This window comes from Anopheles coluzzii, chromosome X (genome assembly GCF_943734685.1).
Source record: "Anopheles coluzzii chromosome X, AcolN3, whole genome shotgun sequence".
NCBI classification, from domain to species: Eukaryota; Metazoa; Arthropoda; class Insecta; order Diptera; family Culicidae; genus Anopheles; species Anopheles coluzzii.
The window spans coordinates 2,910,529-2,929,932 of NC_064669.1; the positions used below are offsets into that span (position 1 = coordinate 2,910,529).

Sequence of the window (19,404 nt, forward strand, 5' to 3'; positions counted from 1 at the left end):
AATGACATTTCTCGACTTGACATTTCTCTTCCGTGGGCTCCGGTATAAAAATCGGTAAGGGCTGGTGCGGGGTAATGAAATTTGTATGCAGAGAATGACAGATGTCCCCCACAATGTCGCCCAGCAAAAGCGATAAAAATCAACCTTCTAAATACATTATCCTTGGTCGCAATCTGAAAATGTATGGAAATGACGTTTATAGCTCAGGGTTAGCTACGCGAAATGACATATGTTTTGATAAAACGAATATATGCGCAATCTGAGATTGCGCATCGTGTATTAATACGGTTATCCTTGAGCTTGCTGAAAAATTTATGGCCATGACAGTTCGGGAAAGAAGCCGTTGACACTTTGTATATGGATATGACAGCAAGCGGAATTCTGCGGCCGCAAAATTCCGGTCCATGTATTTTCGGCCTAAGAACACGAAATTAATTTTGTAGAATGGTTAAACAACTAACATCATTCAAACAATCGCAATATGAACCGAAACAGCGTGACAGCAATGCACGATAAAATCGCATCGTATGGGCACTGCCAAGGGCCTTTACGATTGTTTCGGTTTTCCTCGATAATTAAACCAGTCTAGTTTTTAAACTGTGTCATTTAAAATGAACTTGAATATATTTATGTCTAACCTATGAAAAACAAAGCTCAACAGAATGCAAATAGCAAAATTATTGAATAATCGTTGTGCAAAATCGATATTATTATTGTTTGCATCACAATGTTGACAGTACGTTGACAGTCCGTGGGGGATATATAAACCTTGAGCGGGGCCCGCAAACTGACAGCCTTCATCCGTAGCAATGTACCGTAGTGACGTTTTCGCATCAATCTTTTCCCAAACGTCGTAGTGTGAGGAGCTAGACACTTTGCTTGTGAAAATTCATCGAAATTGTGTTGTTTCAAATAGTGTCTTGTGAGTTTCTTGAAAATAGGTAAGCCAACTAGCGCCCTCCCCCCCCCCCCCCCCCCCTTCCCAGTGACGTGATCGGGTACGGCTCGCGCGTGCGAATCCTGTTTGTGCAGGCACGATCATGTTCTGTCGCTTCCTATCTGCTCCGTGTGGACACACGGAGCAACAAAGACAAAAAAGGGGGAAAAACCTTCAACCCGTACCCCTTCCTTCTCCTGTCTGAAGGTTTTTCATGCCCTACCCACCCCCGCTCCCTTCTTCGCCCCGCGACTCCCGTTCCGTGCGAGTGTTCCATTTTCTCTGCCTTTTTGCTGCTGTGTTGCTTTGATCGGTGCTGCTCCTGCCTTTCTTGGTGTTCTTCTATTGCTTACTGCCTTCCTACCCTCTCTCAGCCCCCCGTTCCGTTTGTGTGCGTGTGTGTGCGTTTGTCGTCCATTTTGATGGTAGGTTTTCCCTGAATCATCTATCTACGAGGAAACGGCGGAGACAAAACGCGACAACCCCAAAGAGACAAGCGGAACGATTTCGGGAAACGTCCCCGAGAGTTTGTGCGTGTGCGTCCGCGCCTGTGTGCCTTTGTGTGCGCCCGTGTGTGTGTGTGTATGTGTACGTGTTTGTGCTGTACGGACAAATCCTTTGTGAGCTCAGCCAGCAGCTCCGTGGTGAGCAAAAGCTTAGAAAAATTACATTATAGGGAGGCGCGCAATCTCTTCTCCAATAAACGCCTTGTACCGTCGCGAATGAAACCTCAACCCCCGGCCCCACGGTTCGAACGTTCCTCTGATCCGAACGTGCACAAAACCCTTTTTGCCTTGCCCTTGCAGACCTCCCCCCCCCCATCCCGACGACTAGTGATTTTATTTGTGCGTCGATTGAAAATTCCGACGAAAGCATCGCCTGCGTGTGTGAATCAGCATAAGGGGAAGATGGGTAGCGGGATGGGGGCTGGGGTGCTAGGTCTTTTTTTTCGAATGGTAAATCATAACTTTTCTTCACTCGGTTGCCTTTTTACGCCATCCACCATTATCGTGCATTTCACCGTAATAACGAGACTTGCCAGTGTGTGCGTGTGTAAGTGGGCACCACCGAAGCAGCGGAGAAAAATTGAAATGTGCAATAGTTTTCACTTTCCTTTTCATCGTCTAAACGTGTCACTGCAGGCCAGCAGCGCCATCGCCGCCACAGCCGCAACCCAACACGCCTCAGATGACTCAGACCTCTGACTTCCCCTATCTGCAAAATTATTCCTACCCAAATCTCTCGCCTACTTGAAGTGAATTCTCTAATGCGACTTCTTTTTCGCCCGTTTTTTTTTGCAGGACCGTTTGAAAGCGCCACAAAATAGAATGAACGTTATTAACGAGTGGGAGGAGATGTATCAAACCGGGGGACTGACGCCGGAAGTGATAGTGCAGCATTTGCGAAACATCGCTGGTACCTTCATACTTCCGGTGGGAGCGGACCAGCCGCAACTGCCCGATCAGCAGCAGCAGGAGCAGCAGCAGCAGGAGCAGCAGAACGTGCCCGATCCGGACGCGCAGGGCGGCAACAATGGCTTTCTGTCCGGCAACTACGTATACAGCGATACGATGGCACGGGCGGCCACCATCGCCGTGATGGAGCTGTTCATCTGCGGCCCGAACCCGGACAACTATCTGGAACAGATCCGACAGGCCGACACCGTGTCGTCGGTGTGCGGGCGCGTCTTCAAGATTGGCGAGCCGACGTACAGCTGCCGGGAATGCAGTGAGTATTGCTTTTGGCCGCGTGGGCATCGCGCCTTACGCATTCGGGATGGTTTTATTGCTTTACAAAGGGTGCCTCTCAATATATCCTTAATTATGTGTTTTAATGTTTATGTAAAATGCTCAAAACGCTCCTTACTTACTTACTTATCCGGCACTACAACCGCTTTGCGGTCTTGGCCTGCCTCAGGAGTGTCCGTAACCGCTCACGGTCTCGCGCCTTCGTCTGCCAGTCCGTTAAAACGCTCCTTAGAGTAGCAAAATATTCCACAGCTGCAGATAGTATGAATTCTCGGAGCGAAAATTTCACGCATCTTGCGGTATTTTCTAGCTTCCTGTGTCTGTGTTTGCTGCTCTCGCACTTTTGTTTTATCACACTTACCACTTCCGCTGAATCGTCGAGCACTTGTCTATTCTTGTTTTTACACCACAAGCACACAGACCACTTTCTTTGATGCGATGCTATTTTTATGCAACTGTGCAGTCACTTTCATCTTTTGCCTCCCCCCAATAGCGTAGACAGACTAAATATGAAAAGGACTGTGTGCGAACGCCTACCCATGGCAGGTGAAAAAACAAACAGCGTGCGGAGCAAGTGGCAATAGTTGGAACTGGAATGTGGTACGAATAATGTGTGCAAGTGCGTTTCACGGTTCTGCCGGAACGACTTCAAAGATTGGCACAAAATCTGTAGTGTAGATGCGCGACTGCTAATGTTTTTCTTTCACAGTCTTACAGGGGTTTCCAGGGGTTCTCATGGTTGTGGGTCACTTCCTTGACTCTTTCTTATGGGAAGTGAACTTCATATGATGAAAATTGAACACAATGGCTCCGTTTTTTGACAGGCTCCTTGGAAATTCGTATTGGATCTGTCCAACAAGGGTGCTACAGAGTCCTATTCCCCTTTACATTAAGTTCATTTCATTTAAGAAGGAGTCAATAAAGTGTCCCACAGCTAGGAGAACTCCTGAAAAACCCTGTAACACGCATTTGATGCTCGCAAGTGCAATCTGTCTGCATCATCCATTAATTAAGGGGTTCGATTTGATGTTTTGATCGTTCAGAAATAATAAAGAGGAAAAGCACTGCATTTGTAGATCGTAGCCTAAAACTGTTCCCTTTGTTGTCGGGTCGTTCCGTCTTCTTCATTATCTTGCCGGCCAGAAATCTGCAAACTACTTGCCTTCTTTTTCTCGCAGGTATGGATCCGACGTGCGTGCTGTGCTCGACGTGCTTCAAAAAGTCAGAACATCGCAACCACAAATACAAAATGGCTACTTCCGGTGGAGGCGGATGCTGCGACTGCGGCGACGAGGAAGCTTGGAAGAAGTACCCATTCTGCGAGGAACATGCTGTTGTGAGTATGCGTTTCCAGCCGATGATAACCTCTCCGGGTGGGGGTTGGGATGCGAAGGGAGGGCTAAAGAAAGGAAGGAGCAGGAAACTACTTCCTGCTGTCGAATTGTCATTTGATTCTTGAGCGATGAGAATGACGCTTGGACAGCAATAGAAAAAAAAAACCAAGTGGGAAGGGGAATTAAATTCAAAAGCATAGATTACAACAACAGCAAATACCAATACATCCGATCCTTTACTTCCACTCAATGCAAATGCACACGTCGCACATATGCCACCACACAATAAACCTGCCACCTCGACCATCAACCGCATCGGCAGTGCATTACCGATCAGACGCAGGCGAGCCAGCAGCAGCAGGCACCGCTGCCAGAGGAACGAAAGATGCGCTGCGAGATCGTGTTCCGTGCCATACTGAACTACAGCATGCAGATGCTGCAGATGCACGGCACCGGGAACTGTCCCGAGCTGGAGGATGACGAAAACACGCACTGCACGATTCTGTACAACGACGAAACGCACACATTCGAGCAGGTAAGTGCTGCTGAGTCGTTTAATCGTTTTAAAACCCATCCTCACTCTCTCTCTCACTATTTCTTACCACCGGTGTGCAGGTTATCCAGACGCTAACTTCGATCGTTAAATGCGAACACAAAACCGCAATCGAGTACGTGACCAGTATTGACCGGGAGGGGCGTGCCGTCGTCAAGTGTGCCTCGTTCGAGGTGTGCAAGAAGCTAAAGGAGGACATCGAGAACAAGGCGATGCGCTCCACCCTGACTACCCGTGCGATGCCGCTGAAGGTGACGGTGATGCATCGGAACGAGGTCGCCTGCCAGCATCTGGCAATGCAGCTGCTCGTATGGTACGCACGGTTTGCTTGAATTTCCCTCGCAAGCGCCGAGAAAATAATGTCTCTTTTCGGTTCCATCTCACCGGTCCCCTCCACCATACAGGCTTCAGGAGTTCTTGACCAAAAATTCCACCTTCCGGAGCGTTTTCGCCGATACGATCAGCAAGCCGCAGGTGACGTACAATCTGAAGTTCATCCTCAGCAACGATCACAACCTGTGGAAGTCGGCCCGCGCCTGCTGGCACCGCCTGCTCATCTCGGGCATGCTGATGGAGTACGAGAACAAGAAGCTGCTGGCGACGACCTTCACCAAGCTGTACACGTCGCTGATGCAGGACTTCATCCGGGACGACCACTACCACTCGTTCTCGATCGTGTCGCTGAGCGTGCAGCTGTTCACCGTGCCCACGATCGCGCACTACCTGATCGAGAACGAGTCCGCCTTCTTCAAGCTGATGCACACCTACTTCTCCGAGACGATCGACAAGTACGTGAAGAACCGGCAGCTGGTGTTCATCAAGAACACGTCGACGATGAACTCGTTCAAGCGGGCCGCCTACATCCTGATCGACCTGAAGTATCTGCTCAGCTTCAAGCCGGAAAAGTGGACGCCGGAGCTGCGGGTCGGCTTTCTGCACGGCATGCAGCAGCTGATCCGGCTGCTGAAGTACATGCAGGGCATGGACGCGGCGACGCGCCAGGTCGGCCAGCACCTCGAGTACGAGCAGGAGTGGGAGACCGCGTTCACGCTGCACCTGAAGCTGTCCCACCTGATCACGCTCGTGCTGGAGTGGTGCGCGACCGACCGCATGGTGCTGCTGAAGGTGCTGCGCATGGTCATCACGGCGCTGACCGAAACCAAGTTCATCGCGCTCGAGTCGGAAACGGTGGTGTGCGAGGCGGCCAACCACAGCGCCTCCTGCCTGACGTACGACGTGCTGACGCGCCCGGTCTCGGTGCATCTGCCGCTGACCCGCTTCCTCGCTGGGCTGTACACCGTGTTCGAGCGGCACGACTTCACCTTCGACAAGGTGTCGCAGAACCTGCCGGACCGGCCGACGCCGGAGCAGATCATCGAGCCAGTACTGTGCGCCCGCACGATGATGTCGCAGGTGCAGGCGGGCATGTGGCGCCGGAACGGGTACGCCCTGATCAACCAGCTGTTCTTCTACCGCAACGTCAAGTGCCGGTACGAGATGCTGGACCGGGACATCGTCATCCTGCAGATGGGCGCGTCCCTGATCGAGGCGAACGAGTTCATCATACACGTGCTGAACAAGTACAAGCTGCTCGGGTGGCTGGAGCAGGACGTGCCGGAGCGGCAGCGGGCCGTCGATGCCGGGTCCGGCAGCGACGAGGACCACATGCGGCAGGCCGGCATACTGGTGGAGGAGTTTCTCGAGCTGCTGATCGTGATCATCGGCGAGCGGTACGTGCCGGGCGTCGGCGACGTCACCGAGAGCGACCGCATCAAGAAGGAGATCGTGCAGCAGCTCTGCATCAAGCCGCACTCGCACTCCGAGCTGAGCCGGGCGCTGAACGAGGACAGCTGCAGCGAGATCATGTTCGAGTCGGTGATCGACGAAGTGGCCGTGTTCGAGAAACCGAACAGTTCGGAAAAGCGGGGCGTCTACATCCTCAAGCCGGAGTACAACAGCTGGTACAATCTGTACTTCTACCACTACAGCAAGGAGGACAAGTCCCGGTCGGAGGAGCGCCAGCGTTTGCAGAAGAAGGAGAAGAACGAGCTGGTCTGCTGTCCTCCGCCCACCCTACCAAAGCTTACACAAATTTTCAGGTACGTCCCCCCGCGCATTGCTGGTTGGCCAGACGCGTGTGTTTTGATGCAGCGTTATGTTAACGGTCATTATGTCGTTTATTTGTTTCTTTGCTTTCCAGCACAATACCCACTCTGCTGCAGTGTGACGTTATGCTGAAGGTGATGCATGTCGTGATGACCCGAGCGCTCGATTTGCGATCAGTATCATTCACCGAAGGACAGTTGCAACGTGTACGTATTTTTGTTTAAAAACACATTTTCCACAGATTTTTCCCCTCTTCGTTATGTCATGTACAATGGGCGATTCAGCAGGTTTTAATTTACTGAAAACTGATACTAAAAAGAACGAAAAGGCTGTATTTGAATTTGCACTATAACATCCATTACGTTGCTAAGTTAACTAATTTTGATTTTAGATCCTTTTTTCCATCAAATGTCAAAGGTTTATACCAAGTAATAATTTAAGAATCGTTTATCTTTTGAACCCTTAACACATTTTAAAAATCATTTTGAACTCATCTTTTTGAAACAGACTGTACTTGTATAAATTTCTTCATGCCAAAAACGATTCTGTCACTTCGACTCGACAGAGAGCTTTGATGAAACTTTGTCCTGGGGAATGGGTTTTTTACCATTTCTAACAAAGGGGACAGATGATGTACGTGTTTGCGATGTTGCTGCTGCGCGACCATATAAATCTTAATCATTGGCATTGAATTGATAATCACGTGCAGTAAGTGTACGCTCTTTGATCCGCGACGAGACGAGTGTTAATGAATGCCGTGGTGGTGGTGGTGCACTCATGATAGCGCGTCCAGCTAAAACAAAACAATCATTACTGAACTGAAACCATCCTCGACCATGCCTGCTAAAAGCGAACTGGTTTGCCTTGCAGCTAACGAATGCACTTCTTACTTTTAGGTCCTGCATCTGATCGGATATGCTCTACAGGAAGAGGAATCGGGCCACTACCCGTACATGACTTTCTACGACCGAAGCCAAACGATCGGGCTGCTGCCGATGCTGGAGGAGCTTTGCAACCATCCAAGGGTAAGCAAGGGTGATTTAGTGGTTAGTGCATGACATTGACGTGGCTCAATAGAATTTCGATCGTGTTAGGCGGAGGGGGGGGGGGGGGGGGGGGGCGTTTGCAATAAGAGGAAAGCGATGTGCTATTCTGTCCTATTTGCAGTGTTTGTAAACAGACAGGCGATTCTGTAAGCTTGTAAGCGGCGGGTAAACAAACATCGAGATTGAGGGACGCGCACGCTGTGAATCGTTTCCTTTGTAGTCATACAAATCCCAAAGAAACGCATGTCACTTTTCGGACAGTAAAACAGCAAGCATACGATAATTATTCTCGCACTCCATTCGAGTCGGGAAGTTTGGCTCAATCTCGAAGCAATATTTTGTGTTTACAGGGTTTTCCACGAGTTCTCATCGCTGTGGGACACTTCTTTGACTCTTTCTACCGTGAAATGAACTTAATCTAATGGGGATTAGACTCAATAGCACCCTTGTTGGGCAAATCTAATAGGAATTTCAAAATACCCTGTTCAACCAGGGTACCATTACATTTTCCAATATATGAAGTTCACCTCCCCGTAGGAAAGAGTCAAGGGAGTGTCTCACAACTATGAGAATCCCTGAAAAATCCACTAACACTAGATTTACAGGCGTCTCTCTTATACCTCTCTCTACGAGCACCCGGGTGGAAAAGAATATGCATTTAGTTTAATTAAAATCATGAGAAAAAAATCAATTTCTTCAAAATTATGTGACATTATACACTTTGTTTGAATATAAAACTATTGATTTATTAACAAAAATGCGATCCGGTACGGCCGTATTTCTTTTGATTGCTGCTGGTCTAAATTTAGCAATTTAATGTCAATTTACTATCACTTTACTTTATCTGAAAACGTCTGATGCTATCGATTAGTTGTCTATAAACGATATCCTGAATGTTTTCCCTTGGAAGGGAATGATTTCAATAATTCTCAAAATTTCCCTTGAATTGGTTACCCGGACCGTTTTCAGAAGTGTAACACTGCAATAACAATTAGTGAATATAATTTTTAAAAAATAGTAAATGGATAATGAAAACATCGCCGCGAGAGAGAATGTTAAGCATTTGCAGCAACTGTAATAATGTTTGTGTGGTTCGCATTGAATCAGCATAAAGCTTAAATCAATACTTACCGATGTGTTTTTGCTGCTTGCGCCGTGTGTGCATGGTTTTCTTTTTTTTTCGCAGGTGGAATCGCTGCGGGATCTGCTGCGCTGGGTAATTCAGCGCTACAAAGCGATGGAGGCGAAGCGCATCAGCTCGATCCAGAGCGAGATCGATCGGGGCGAGTCGAGCGGCAGCGGGCTGGCGATGGCCGACCTGGACCGCCTCGAGAAGGAGCAGCGGGCGAAGCTGGCGGCGTTGCGCCGGGCCCAGCTGATGGCGCAGATGAAGCAGGCGCAGCAAACGTTCATGACCACCAACCCGGACATGTTCAGCACCGAGAGCGACGATTCGTCCGAGCTGGGCCAGACGGAGCCGGAGCAGAGCGCCGACATGGACTGGCAGACGACGAGCGTGCACCTGGTCGCGCTCGGCCCGAACCGTACGCCGGTCAAGCCGGCCGACACGGCCGCCCTGCGCCACTCGTGCATCCTCTGCTCGGAAAAGTCCGTCCTCGGCACGTACCACTCGGTCAACATGGCGTACGCCGCGTTCGTGCAGCGGTCGAGCGTGCTGTCCCGCTACCAGCAGACGGACGAGCGGGGCCAGCTGCAGCTGATCGAGACGAAGACGCACCCGTCGCCGCACCTGACCACCTGCGGGCACGTGATGCACACGACCTGCTTCGACAAGTACTACAACAACGAGGTGATCAAGGAGAACCGGCGCCCGTACCGGAACCGGGCCCCGATCTTGTTCGACATCGAGAAGAACGAGTTCCTGTGCCCGCTGTGCCGCTTCCTGAGCAACTGTCTGCTGCCGCTGGTGCCGCCGCACGAAACGATCACGAGCAGCGCGAAGGCGCGCACGAACGCGTCGGTGCGGGAGGCCGGCGGCCCCGACTCGCTGCCCGATCCGCCGATAACGCAGCCGAACGAGTTCACCTTCCCGCTGTGGTACGCGTTCATGCAGGACATGGTGGCAAACACGGCGCACCGCGTGGAGCATCCCATACCGCCGCGTGGCTCGTCCGGCGGCGGCACGCTCAAGGAGCGTGCGATCCGCGCCACGCAGCAGGATGTGCTGATCAAGCGCTTCCGGGAGGCGGAACAGCAGCCGATGAGCCTTGAGGAAGAGATGCCCACCACAAGTGGTGGTGCTGGTGGTGGTGCTGCTGCTGCCGGTAGTGCTGGTGCCGTCGGTGGCCAACAGCAGCCGGAGCCGTCACAGCACCGCCTGCTCCGCGATGGAAGTCGTGTGATGATGATGGGCGGGGTGGAGCTGCCAGTGTACGAAAACGAGGACGACGTGCTGCTGGACCAGTACCACTCGAACCAGGCGTCGCTGACCTCGACCGACGAGGAGATGGACTCGGACGAGGACGTCCGCTGGGTGATGAACCCGCCGATCCACCTGAACACGCTGGTGCTGCGGGACGTGGAGCCGCTGCACGGGGTGCGGCTGCGCTACTACGGCACGACGCACGATCCGCCCGAGATAAGCCGGCTGTTCGACCGCCCGATCAAGTACTCGCTGCTCAACTTCGCGAAGAACGTGCGCAGCTTCACCACCGTGCCGTACAAGGCGAAGCGGTTCGCCGAGTACCTAGCCCCGTGGCTGACGCTCTCCTACACGATCAAGTCGATCGAGATGCAGCTGCGGGTGATGCAGCGCCCGCTCGGCAGCGAGCTGTCGATCCGCTACTCCACCTGCCTGACCGGGCTGGTGCGGGCGGCGAGCGCGATGGGCCCGCTGGTCAAGTCGATGACCGCGCACTACTACATGCTGCTGTTTCTGGTGGACGTGTACGAGACGCTGTTCGGGCTGAAGCCGTCGCCGTCCTTCTTCGAGTGGGACCTGTTCGGGCTGCTCAACACGTGCCTGTTCACCACGCGCAGCGTGCTGTACAGCTTCGTGCGCACCGAGCGCATGCCGAAGGGCGACACGCTCGACCACTCGATCGTGCAGGCCATCTTCGTGGTGAACATGCTCCGCACCATCATCACGTCCGTGACCGGCATGGAGACGGCGCAGGACACGCCGATGGCGGACGGGGCCGACGAGGGAGGAGAGTGCAGCTATGCCAAGCAGAAGGAGGATTCGGGCAAGGGGCCGCTCACCGATGCCGAGCGCAATCTGCTGACCCTGTTCCAGCGGTACAACATTCACCAACCAAAGTCGGGATCGGCCGACGCAGACGACGGCGACGACGACGACCAGCACCTGGCGGAGGAGAAAAAGAAGAAGCAGGATGGAAGCTCGCCACCGGAACCGGTCGTGCTGCGCGGCACGCTGGCCGAGCAGCGGCGCATCAGCCGGCAGCTGGTGCGGGACATCCAGCTGCAGAGCCACACGCTGCTGCGGTGCTGCTGCCTGCTGTTCCACGGCGTCACCGACATCGAGCTGCCCCAGTGCACGGACGTGCCGGAGCTGGACTACCAGCCGATGATGAAGTATCTCGATCTGCCGGTCGACCCGCTCGCCTACCTGCGCACCGGCGAGCCCACGTACGAGCTGGTCGAGCGGCTCGCCCGCTGCAACGCGGACCAGATCGAGCGGATGCGGTACGCCCGCCAGGCCCAGCTGCTCGGCGAGCCGAAGTCGCTGTTCCAGCCGGCCCTGCCCGTCCGCCAGCTGATCGACCTGCCGGACGACTACAGCGATCTGATCAACAGCGTGTCGCTGTTCACCTGCCCGAACAACATCCGGGACGATTCGCGCAACCCGACCATGTGCCTGGTGTGCGGCGAGATACTCTGCTCGCAGTCGTTCTGCTGCCAGAAGGAGCTGGACAAGAGCCCGGTCGGCTCGTGCACCTACCACACCGCCGAGTGTGGCGCCGGCATCGGCATCTTTCTGCGCATCCGCGACGCGGAGATACTGCTGCTCGGCATCAACAAGGGCTGCTTCATCCCCGCCCCGTACCTGGACGAGTACGGCGAGACGGACCAGGGGCTGCGCCGGGGCAACCCGCTGCGGCTGTGCAAGGAGCGCTACCACAAGCTGTACATGATCTGGCTGACGCACGGGCTGCACGAGGAGATCACGCGGCGAAACGAGGCGCAGCAGACAATATTTGCCACCCAGTGGCAGAACCTTTAAAAGAAACTGTTTCTGGTGGGGTGGGGAGTGAATGGGAGGGGGAAGGAGTTCGTTCGCGCGGGTGACGATTTTTTGACGCACATAGGAAGAAGTTTGAATTAGGAGCGAAGGATTTGGACGGGAAAGGTTTGAAGCGAGGGAAGAGAGAGAGAGAGAGGGAGGGAGAGAGGAAAGGGATAAAGAGAGAAGGGTTAGGAAAAGCGAGGGTAAGGAGCAGGTTGTAATCGCTATGTACATTAGCACATGTGTATATAAGTAGTAAGGGTGCGCGCGTGTGCAACAAAAGCGCGCGCGATCAACACCCACACACACACACACAAATAACACACCGAGCGAATTACACAGGACACGCACGGCCACTGGCAGACAGAGGCGGAGTATGCTAGAAAGGTAAAAGGCAGGTAGGAAGTAGCTGCCAAATGTATGATGTAGGGCGGGAAGAGAAGAAAACGCCGCTGCAGGCACAACAGCAAACGAAAGGGGCAGTGGGAAAGGGTGGGAATATGTACTTTCGAGCTGTTACTAAATATACCGTAGATCATATACCGCGCGCGCACACAGCGTACGCATTGTGTTACAAAGCCCATTGTGTAAAAACCATATATAATTGAGAGATAACCCGCATATAGGCAGGCAGAAACTGGAGGGAGACGAAATGGGATCATTTCTCAAAACGAAAAACAAAAAAAAACAAGGATTAAAACCGGAACCAGCGCCTGTGTCTCCGGTAGAAGTGATGAACAGCAGTGCGCAAGCAAACATGCGCGCGCGCGCGCATAAAAGAAGAATTCAAAATTCTTTGTCCAGCGGCGAGTAGTGTGGTGTGTGCCGGAAATAATTCAAGAAAGAGGAGGGGAGAGGAAAACGAACTAGGAAAAAGGCTAGTAATAGTTTTGAAATTGTGGCGGGAGTTTGAAGGTAAAACTGTTTAAAAAATTGGCGTTTGCGGGAAGGGAGGAAAACCGTGGCGTGGCACGCCACAAGAGGCAAAATTTGAGTGGGCGCGAAGAAGAAGAAAAGGATGAAGGAATGTTAGTGTGTTGGCAGAGGAATGTTGGCTGCGGAGAGTTAGTTTTGATAAGACTGAAGGAAATTCGACCACTAAAACATCACGACCACACACCGGACACACCGGACACTGAATGAGAAGAGGATAGATAAAGAGAGTCTCCCGCAAGTTCTAAGCATTTTTTTGTTTGTTTGTTTTGACAATTTCTACAATTACGCGCACGCGAATGATTTTGTTTATTTTTGTTTTGTTTTATTTAATATGTTTAGCTTCTATTGTTTCTTTTCGTTTTTTCCCCCATTTTTTTTTTTTAATTATGTTCCTATTTTCGTATTGGCCACGAAGGAGGGAAGTGGTACTTGTACGCGATACTCCCAGCAAGTTTGCTGCGTTGTTGTTGAAACAATCGGGGACAATGTTACACACCTACACAAGATAAAACACAAAAGAAAGTCATGTAATGAATTGCAAATCTCTAACAAAGCAAATGAAGCTACACAAACAAGCAAAACGCTCTCGCGCGCTCGAACAAAGAATCGGTACGAACTATACGGATAGCAAGGAATAAGGGAAACAGGGTGTGCGAGGCCGCTGGACTGAATGAAGGGTAAACCAGAGAACCAGAGCGATGGGACATTCTGGCGTGTCAGCGATCGGCGACAGTCTGCCCAGCGCCGCCATCGTGCAAAACCACGGTTCCTCATAAGCAAACGCGTGCGGCAGATAATATAATTATGGACGAAGCAGCCTAATACAGCAGGATCAGACAAAAAAAAAGCAGGTCGGCATCGAGAAACAGCGTAAAAATACAACACCCAAGCAACACGTTTATTTTCGTAAAACGGCTAACTCGGTGCATATCGAAAACACCCCGTTAAACGCGTGTGTCTTGGCTTCATGATACCATTTTGTTTAAGTTTGTTTAGAAGAAGATGATGGTAATAAAATAATAATATTTAAAAAACAAACACACACACACACACACAAATAGTACAACATACGGGCATAAAGGCGGGGGCGGATGATCTTTCACGCCGATGGGAGCGCGCGAAGCGTGAAAATGGGCTGGTTGAATTTTCACGCAGAGAACAGGGGTGCGCATGCCACAACAATGACGTTTATCCCCCCCCCCCCCCGGGTAGTATGTTGCGTACACGATGTGTTGCTAGTAAGCTAAACCTAAGGGGTGTGTCTGTACCGCCGTGTCGCGTCGTATACAGTCGTGCGTGTCTTCACAGCGTTGGTTCACGGCGAAGATATTTTCTTCAAACAATAAACAAAACCAAGAAAAATCTTTCCCCATTTTCTTTGTTGGCGTGGCGCGAACAGCAGCAGGTTAACTACTATTTCCTTTTCAATTTTCATCAACTGCTTCGCCCTCATCTAGGGCATGCCGGACGGACTGCCTTGCTTAATTCCACCGAGTTTCCCGCGATCGTCGAAGAAACCGTTTTCCTTTTTTTTTTGCACACACGATATAATGTTTCCCTCGAAGAGAGTTTTTTTTTGTTATAGTTATAGCACAGACAACCATTGTAATCGGCACAACTTTAGTGCTTTTCATAACCAAATTATACGTTAAATATTACTGTCATCAAACAATTGGGCTACGTGGCGTTCAATGGGCTAAGTTTAATTATCGCTTTATGTGTGTTTATTTTTATCTTATATTGTGCTTCAATTTCGAATGTTTCACGTCCAGACGGGACGGGAGCCATACATTAAAAAAATGGGCAAAACTCGTCCCCAACGCTACTGTAAACAGATGCAGCTGTTTTATTTGAATAAAAACTGTTGATGAAACTCTGCCTGGAAACATTGATTTCGTACAATTTCCTGTGGTCCAATTTTCATAACACAATCAAATGAATATTGCTGGAAAGAAATTTTATTTAAAAAAAAACATCCTCAATGCTATTCATCTACTATTTGCACCAGCTTTCTTCCTGATGTTAAGAATAATGGACAAAGAAGTAAGCAAATAAGAATACATAGTTTTTAAATAATCCTCAAACTACTCTGATATGCATACAGGGTTTTCCAGGGGTTCTCATAGTTGTGGGACACTTCCTTGACTCTTTCTTACGCGAAGTGAACATCATATTGGACTCTATGGCAACCTATTTGGACAGGTTCCTTGGAAATTCCTGTTGGATTTATCCAACAAAGGTGCTATAGAGTCCAATTCCCATTACATTCAGTTCATTTCACGGAAGAAAGAATCAATAAAGTGTCCCACAGCTATGAGAACTCCTGGAAAACCATGTAAATAGATACAATATCAGTTTAATCGAAGAGAAGATCTGAACAGGTCTCCGGATTTAATATACAGTCGAAATAAAGTGATACTTTCTAACTATCTACGGAACAGAATTAACACGCACGTGCTCTATCAACGGCTGTGAAATTGATATTTTTTATTCTCCCTGAACTCTTATTATGAACTACAACCTGTCCGAGCAAAGCTACATTTCCTTACAGTGACCACCTGACGGGCCCTGCGCGTCGTTCTACGCGCACCGTAAGCCGTCGGCAATTGTTATTTGTACAAACGGATAAGAACCTTTCTTGAAATCCAGGCACAATTGCGTACATAAATCAAGCAGAAACAAACAAAAAACGCATCTTAAACCAACCAAGTTTGATCTCTTGCAAGCGTGTGCTGCTGCTGCTCTGCCTACCGTCTCGTCCTTATGTACACGCAGCGCAATTTATTACGCATCGTACGTCAAAACTTGCTGTTAATATCGCTGCAATTTGACTATCATTATTCAAACGTCTTTTTCATGGCCTAACGACTTTACAAAACTATAACATGATTTGTAAAAGTTCCATTGCTTTGCTGAGTTAGTGTTAGTGCAGAAAGGCTTTCATTGAGGTTTAATATTTCAAGCTACCATGGTCTTTTTTTAAGCGTTGTCTAAGAGGAAAAGGGATTTATCGTCGCAACATGGAGTGCGCTCTATTTCTAGGGTACGTTCTGAGTAAAAGGTCCGAGGAGGCCGAGATTGAATTGTTTACATACTACTACTTGAATCGCTATTAATTTTCGCAAAAGTTCCCCCCGATAGCGGTGTAAGCACTCCACCACCCTGTACCCCTGTGGTGCGCAATTCTCTACAACATTCTCAAAATTATCTAGCAAATGTGTTTTCACACTAGTTTTGTTCTTGCACCCTGCCATTTTTACACCGACCCGTCTTTTAGCTGTCTATTACACACTTAGATAACAATATCTCAAATCCTGCTAATGCCGTTCAACCGTTGGCGGCCTTGCTAGGCCGCATCGCCACACTCGAACCGCCACAGATCGACGGCCACGTCCACGCTCGTGCGTTTGTGAAATTTGTACGTCTGGGGGAGATTGTACCGCAGCTCGGCAATCAGGCTCGGGCGCACCTTCCACTCCAGTGCCTTCTTTTTGACGTGCTCCCTGTGGACCGAAGCGAAACCCATTATTCCATTTGGTCCGGGTGGCTAATTGTGTTACACGAAAACCCGTTACCTGGTGGCAGACTTATGCAGCGAATAGACGGCGCCGCGGGCCAGCGTGATGGCGACCTTGAGAAAGGCCATGTCGGCGCCACTGTTCTGCTTCGTCCCAAATGGTGGATTCAGCAGCACCGTATCGAATGGCCGCTGCCGGTCGGCAAAGATCTCCGGCAGCCGTAGCACGTCCGCCTGCACACACTGCACGTTTTCCAGCTCGAACTCGTCGCAGTTGCTCCGGAACACCTGCCCAAGGAAATAACCATAGCATGGTCATTAGATGTAACGCACGCACACAAAGCCGTATACAAGCTTGCTTGGTTGTCCCATACCTCGATAGCGTCCGGATCGATTTCCACCCCCACGACCAGGTCGGCACCGAGCAGGGCGGCCCCGATCGATAGCATCCCCGGTCCGCAGCCCAGATCGAGCACCGTCCGGCCGTCCAGGTCGCCGTGCCGGGTCTGTATCGCGTACAGCGCCTGGCTAGCGATGTGCGACGGCGTGGTGTACTGTTCGAGCCGCACCTTCGGCTCGCTAAAGTCGTCCACCGTCTGCAGGAACTGCTCGAGCTGCTTCAGCTTAATGCACGCCATCGTAGACTCTGATGGCCGACTGGTTGTGTCTGTGTGTGTGTGTGTGTGTGTGGGTGGGTGTGTGATTGGATGGTGGATTTACCCTCAAAATTTCGGCGTGCTAGCGTAATGGATCGACGGATTGTCGTACCGTGGCAGCACCGGCAGGATGTTGTTCCCGAACAGCGAGTCCTGCGGGACGAAAAAGCCAAACGACTGGTTGATCGCCTGGCTCCACACGCCCTTCGAGATGCTCTGGTTGCTGTCGTTCGGCTGGCCGGTGGCAGTTGCAGGTGTATGCTGAGAGGGAGAAAGGAGAACGTCAGGCACAGGGTGTCATCGTTTGGGAAGTATTCCTCCATCCAGGCTCTACCTTTGGTAGCTGAAACAGCGGCGAAGGCGTGTAGAGGCTGCCGAAGCCGAGTGACGAGTTGTACAGGTTACCGAAGCCGGGCGAATGTGAGTTGACTCCTTTCTGCAGGAGCTGCTTTTTCATCTGGATGTCTTCCAGAATTTTTTTCGTCACGTCTGGAAACAAAGTAGTGGAAGAGCGGCTGGGTGAGATAGTACGCCGAGCGAACCTTTTTGCAGTGTGGCGGCAAAACAAACGCGCCCTTACCCTGGTTAGCGGTGGATGGAAAAGCCATTAAAGTGATTGCTGGTACTCGCGGGCAGTTCGAAAGTTCCTCATAGGATGCACACAAAAACACTACCACTTACAATCACTACCAGGATAAGACGCGGATTCCTTGCACCATCAACTTTAAGGCAGTCGTATGGCAGTGGGAAAATGTTATTCGATTTCCACCGATTCAAAGGGAAAGCGCAATTGTTCCTGTGACTTGTTGCGAGAGGGCTTGAGCTGTGTGTGTGTGTGTGTGTATGTTTATAGCACTTGAATGACGGCCATGTTGGATGTGAAGTACACAAACTGGCTCACTCGCTATCTGTCCGTCCCTTTCTCGCTATAGCAGCACCGTACAGAAGCGCACACCACATGCACACTCGCCACTTTTCTGTACGAAATTCTTCCCGAGAATGGGTCCCGTTGGCTTGGAAAATTGTTTTGAATGGTGAATATTTCTCCTTTGACTTTAACTATTTCCAGCACATCCTAGACGGTAGCCTTCGATTGGTCCGATCTGCTGTACAAGGTGAAAACGGGCTAAATGGAACGTCAGAATGAATGTTTTGTTTTGCTCTGCGCCTCCCGTCGAGCAAAAGTGTACGTCGCAGCGAAGCAATCCTCTCGCCGGATGGCAGTTCGCAAGCCAAATCGTCAAAAGGGGGTTAAAAACATGTTTTTTCAGTGCTGCTCTGTAAATGGAGTTTGCCGAATCTTTTTATATGACAGCGGTCGTTTTTGGAAGTCTTCGCGAGGGCGCATACAGGTGTGAACTGGATTTTTTTACAGATAAAATGAATCTCTGACACTCTGAGAGAGGTTGCGCTACAATTAGCGGCGGCACTCCTATTGTATTAGAAATTTTAACGAATATACCGCCCAAACCCCACAGATTAGGCTTAAACGACTGGAAAATTGAATATCCATAAAAAATGAAAAATATATAGCCTTCTATCTTTCTGTGCAAAAATCTATATGAATGGTCGTGTGGTCAGATACGTGGGTATCGACACCAACGACCATTCCCAAGTAGCCTTAAGAAACTCTATTTGATTATTAACAGTTTCTTAAAGCCGTTAAAAATCAAATAGAGTTTCTTAAGGGAATATGACATTTGCTTGCGTTACAGCATAACGACATGTTCCGTTACCTTGTTATTTTTGACTCAGGCCAATATAACTGACAGTGTTATTCAAATTTTGTCAACACTATGTAGTTTCTATGTAGTTTAAGCAGGGTTTAAAAACCATTTTATTTTTAATATTTATTTAATTAAGCACTCTGATTTTAATTGCAAAACATTTCATTATTTTAATCACATGTTTAATATTTGATTTCAGTTCATCTTCATTTGATATGACAGTTAAAAAAAATAGAAAAAATATTTTATTTTATTTTAATGGAGATTTTCGACGTATTAATACATCGCATACCATTTTCAAAACTAAAAATATATTATACTTAAAATCATTAAAATATTTGTTTAAATTAATTTGCTCTTGATGAAGATACTTTTTGAGATATACTGTATGTGCTGCGCCGCCATTCGTAATGTCAAAAAGTTCGTCAAGCTTCGTGTGTGATGAAAGGCGACAAGAAAAGCAAGCAGCCGCAAATTTTACAGCTTGTAATTTGTGTATTATCAAGCTTGTACAACAGGTTAGTGTATCCTTATCACCATTATCATCGCATTAACTATATTTTTAATATTTCTCGCAGCATTTAAACTCGGTGGTAGAGTTCCGCCCGCTCCATCAAATACAGAGAAAGACGCCGTC

The 19,404-nt window shown here is 49.7% G+C and overlaps 3 protein-coding genes across 3 annotated transcripts; 1 reads left to right on the plus strand and 2 right to left on the minus strand.

Annotated features, from left to right (window-relative positions):
* Window positions 1-814: 814 nt before the first annotated feature.
* LOC120960466 (E3 ubiquitin-protein ligase UBR1) lies at window positions 815-14,755 on the plus strand. Its single transcript, XM_040384350.2, has 9 exons — window positions 815-941; window positions 2,239-2,665; window positions 3,864-4,021; window positions 4,342-4,554; window positions 4,635-4,885; window positions 4,977-6,671; window positions 6,773-6,884; window positions 7,575-7,703; window positions 8,911-14,755. Exons 2-9 carry the CDS (start codon window positions 2,266-2,268, stop codon window positions 11,926-11,928), a joined length of 5,976 nt encoding a protein of 1,991 aa, XP_040240284.2. The 5' UTR covers window positions 815-941; window positions 2,239-2,265; the 3' UTR covers window positions 11,929-14,755.
* A 1,127-nt stretch (window positions 14,756-15,882) lies between these two features.
* On the minus strand, window positions 15,883-17,022 carry LOC120960479 (rRNA N6-adenosine-methyltransferase Mettl5). The gene is made up of 3 exons (XM_040384353.2): window positions 16,759-17,022; window positions 16,443-16,672; window positions 15,883-16,370 (listed from the first exon to the last, which is right to left on the minus strand). The coding sequence occupies exons 1-3, from the start codon at window positions 17,020-17,022 to the stop codon at window positions 16,214-16,216; spliced, it is 651 nt and encodes a 216-aa protein (XP_040240287.1). The 3' UTR covers window positions 15,883-16,213.
* An 84-nt stretch (window positions 17,023-17,106) lies between these two features.
* LOC120960495 (SOSS complex subunit C homolog B) lies at window positions 17,107-18,193 on the minus strand. Its single transcript, XM_040384354.2, has 3 exons — window positions 17,621-18,193; window positions 17,375-17,529; window positions 17,107-17,301 (listed from the first exon to the last, which is right to left on the minus strand). Exons 1-3 carry the CDS (start codon window positions 17,646-17,648, stop codon window positions 17,107-17,109), a joined length of 378 nt encoding a protein of 125 aa, XP_040240288.1. The 5' UTR covers window positions 17,649-18,193.
* Between the last annotated feature and the right edge of the window lie 1,211 nt (window positions 18,194-19,404).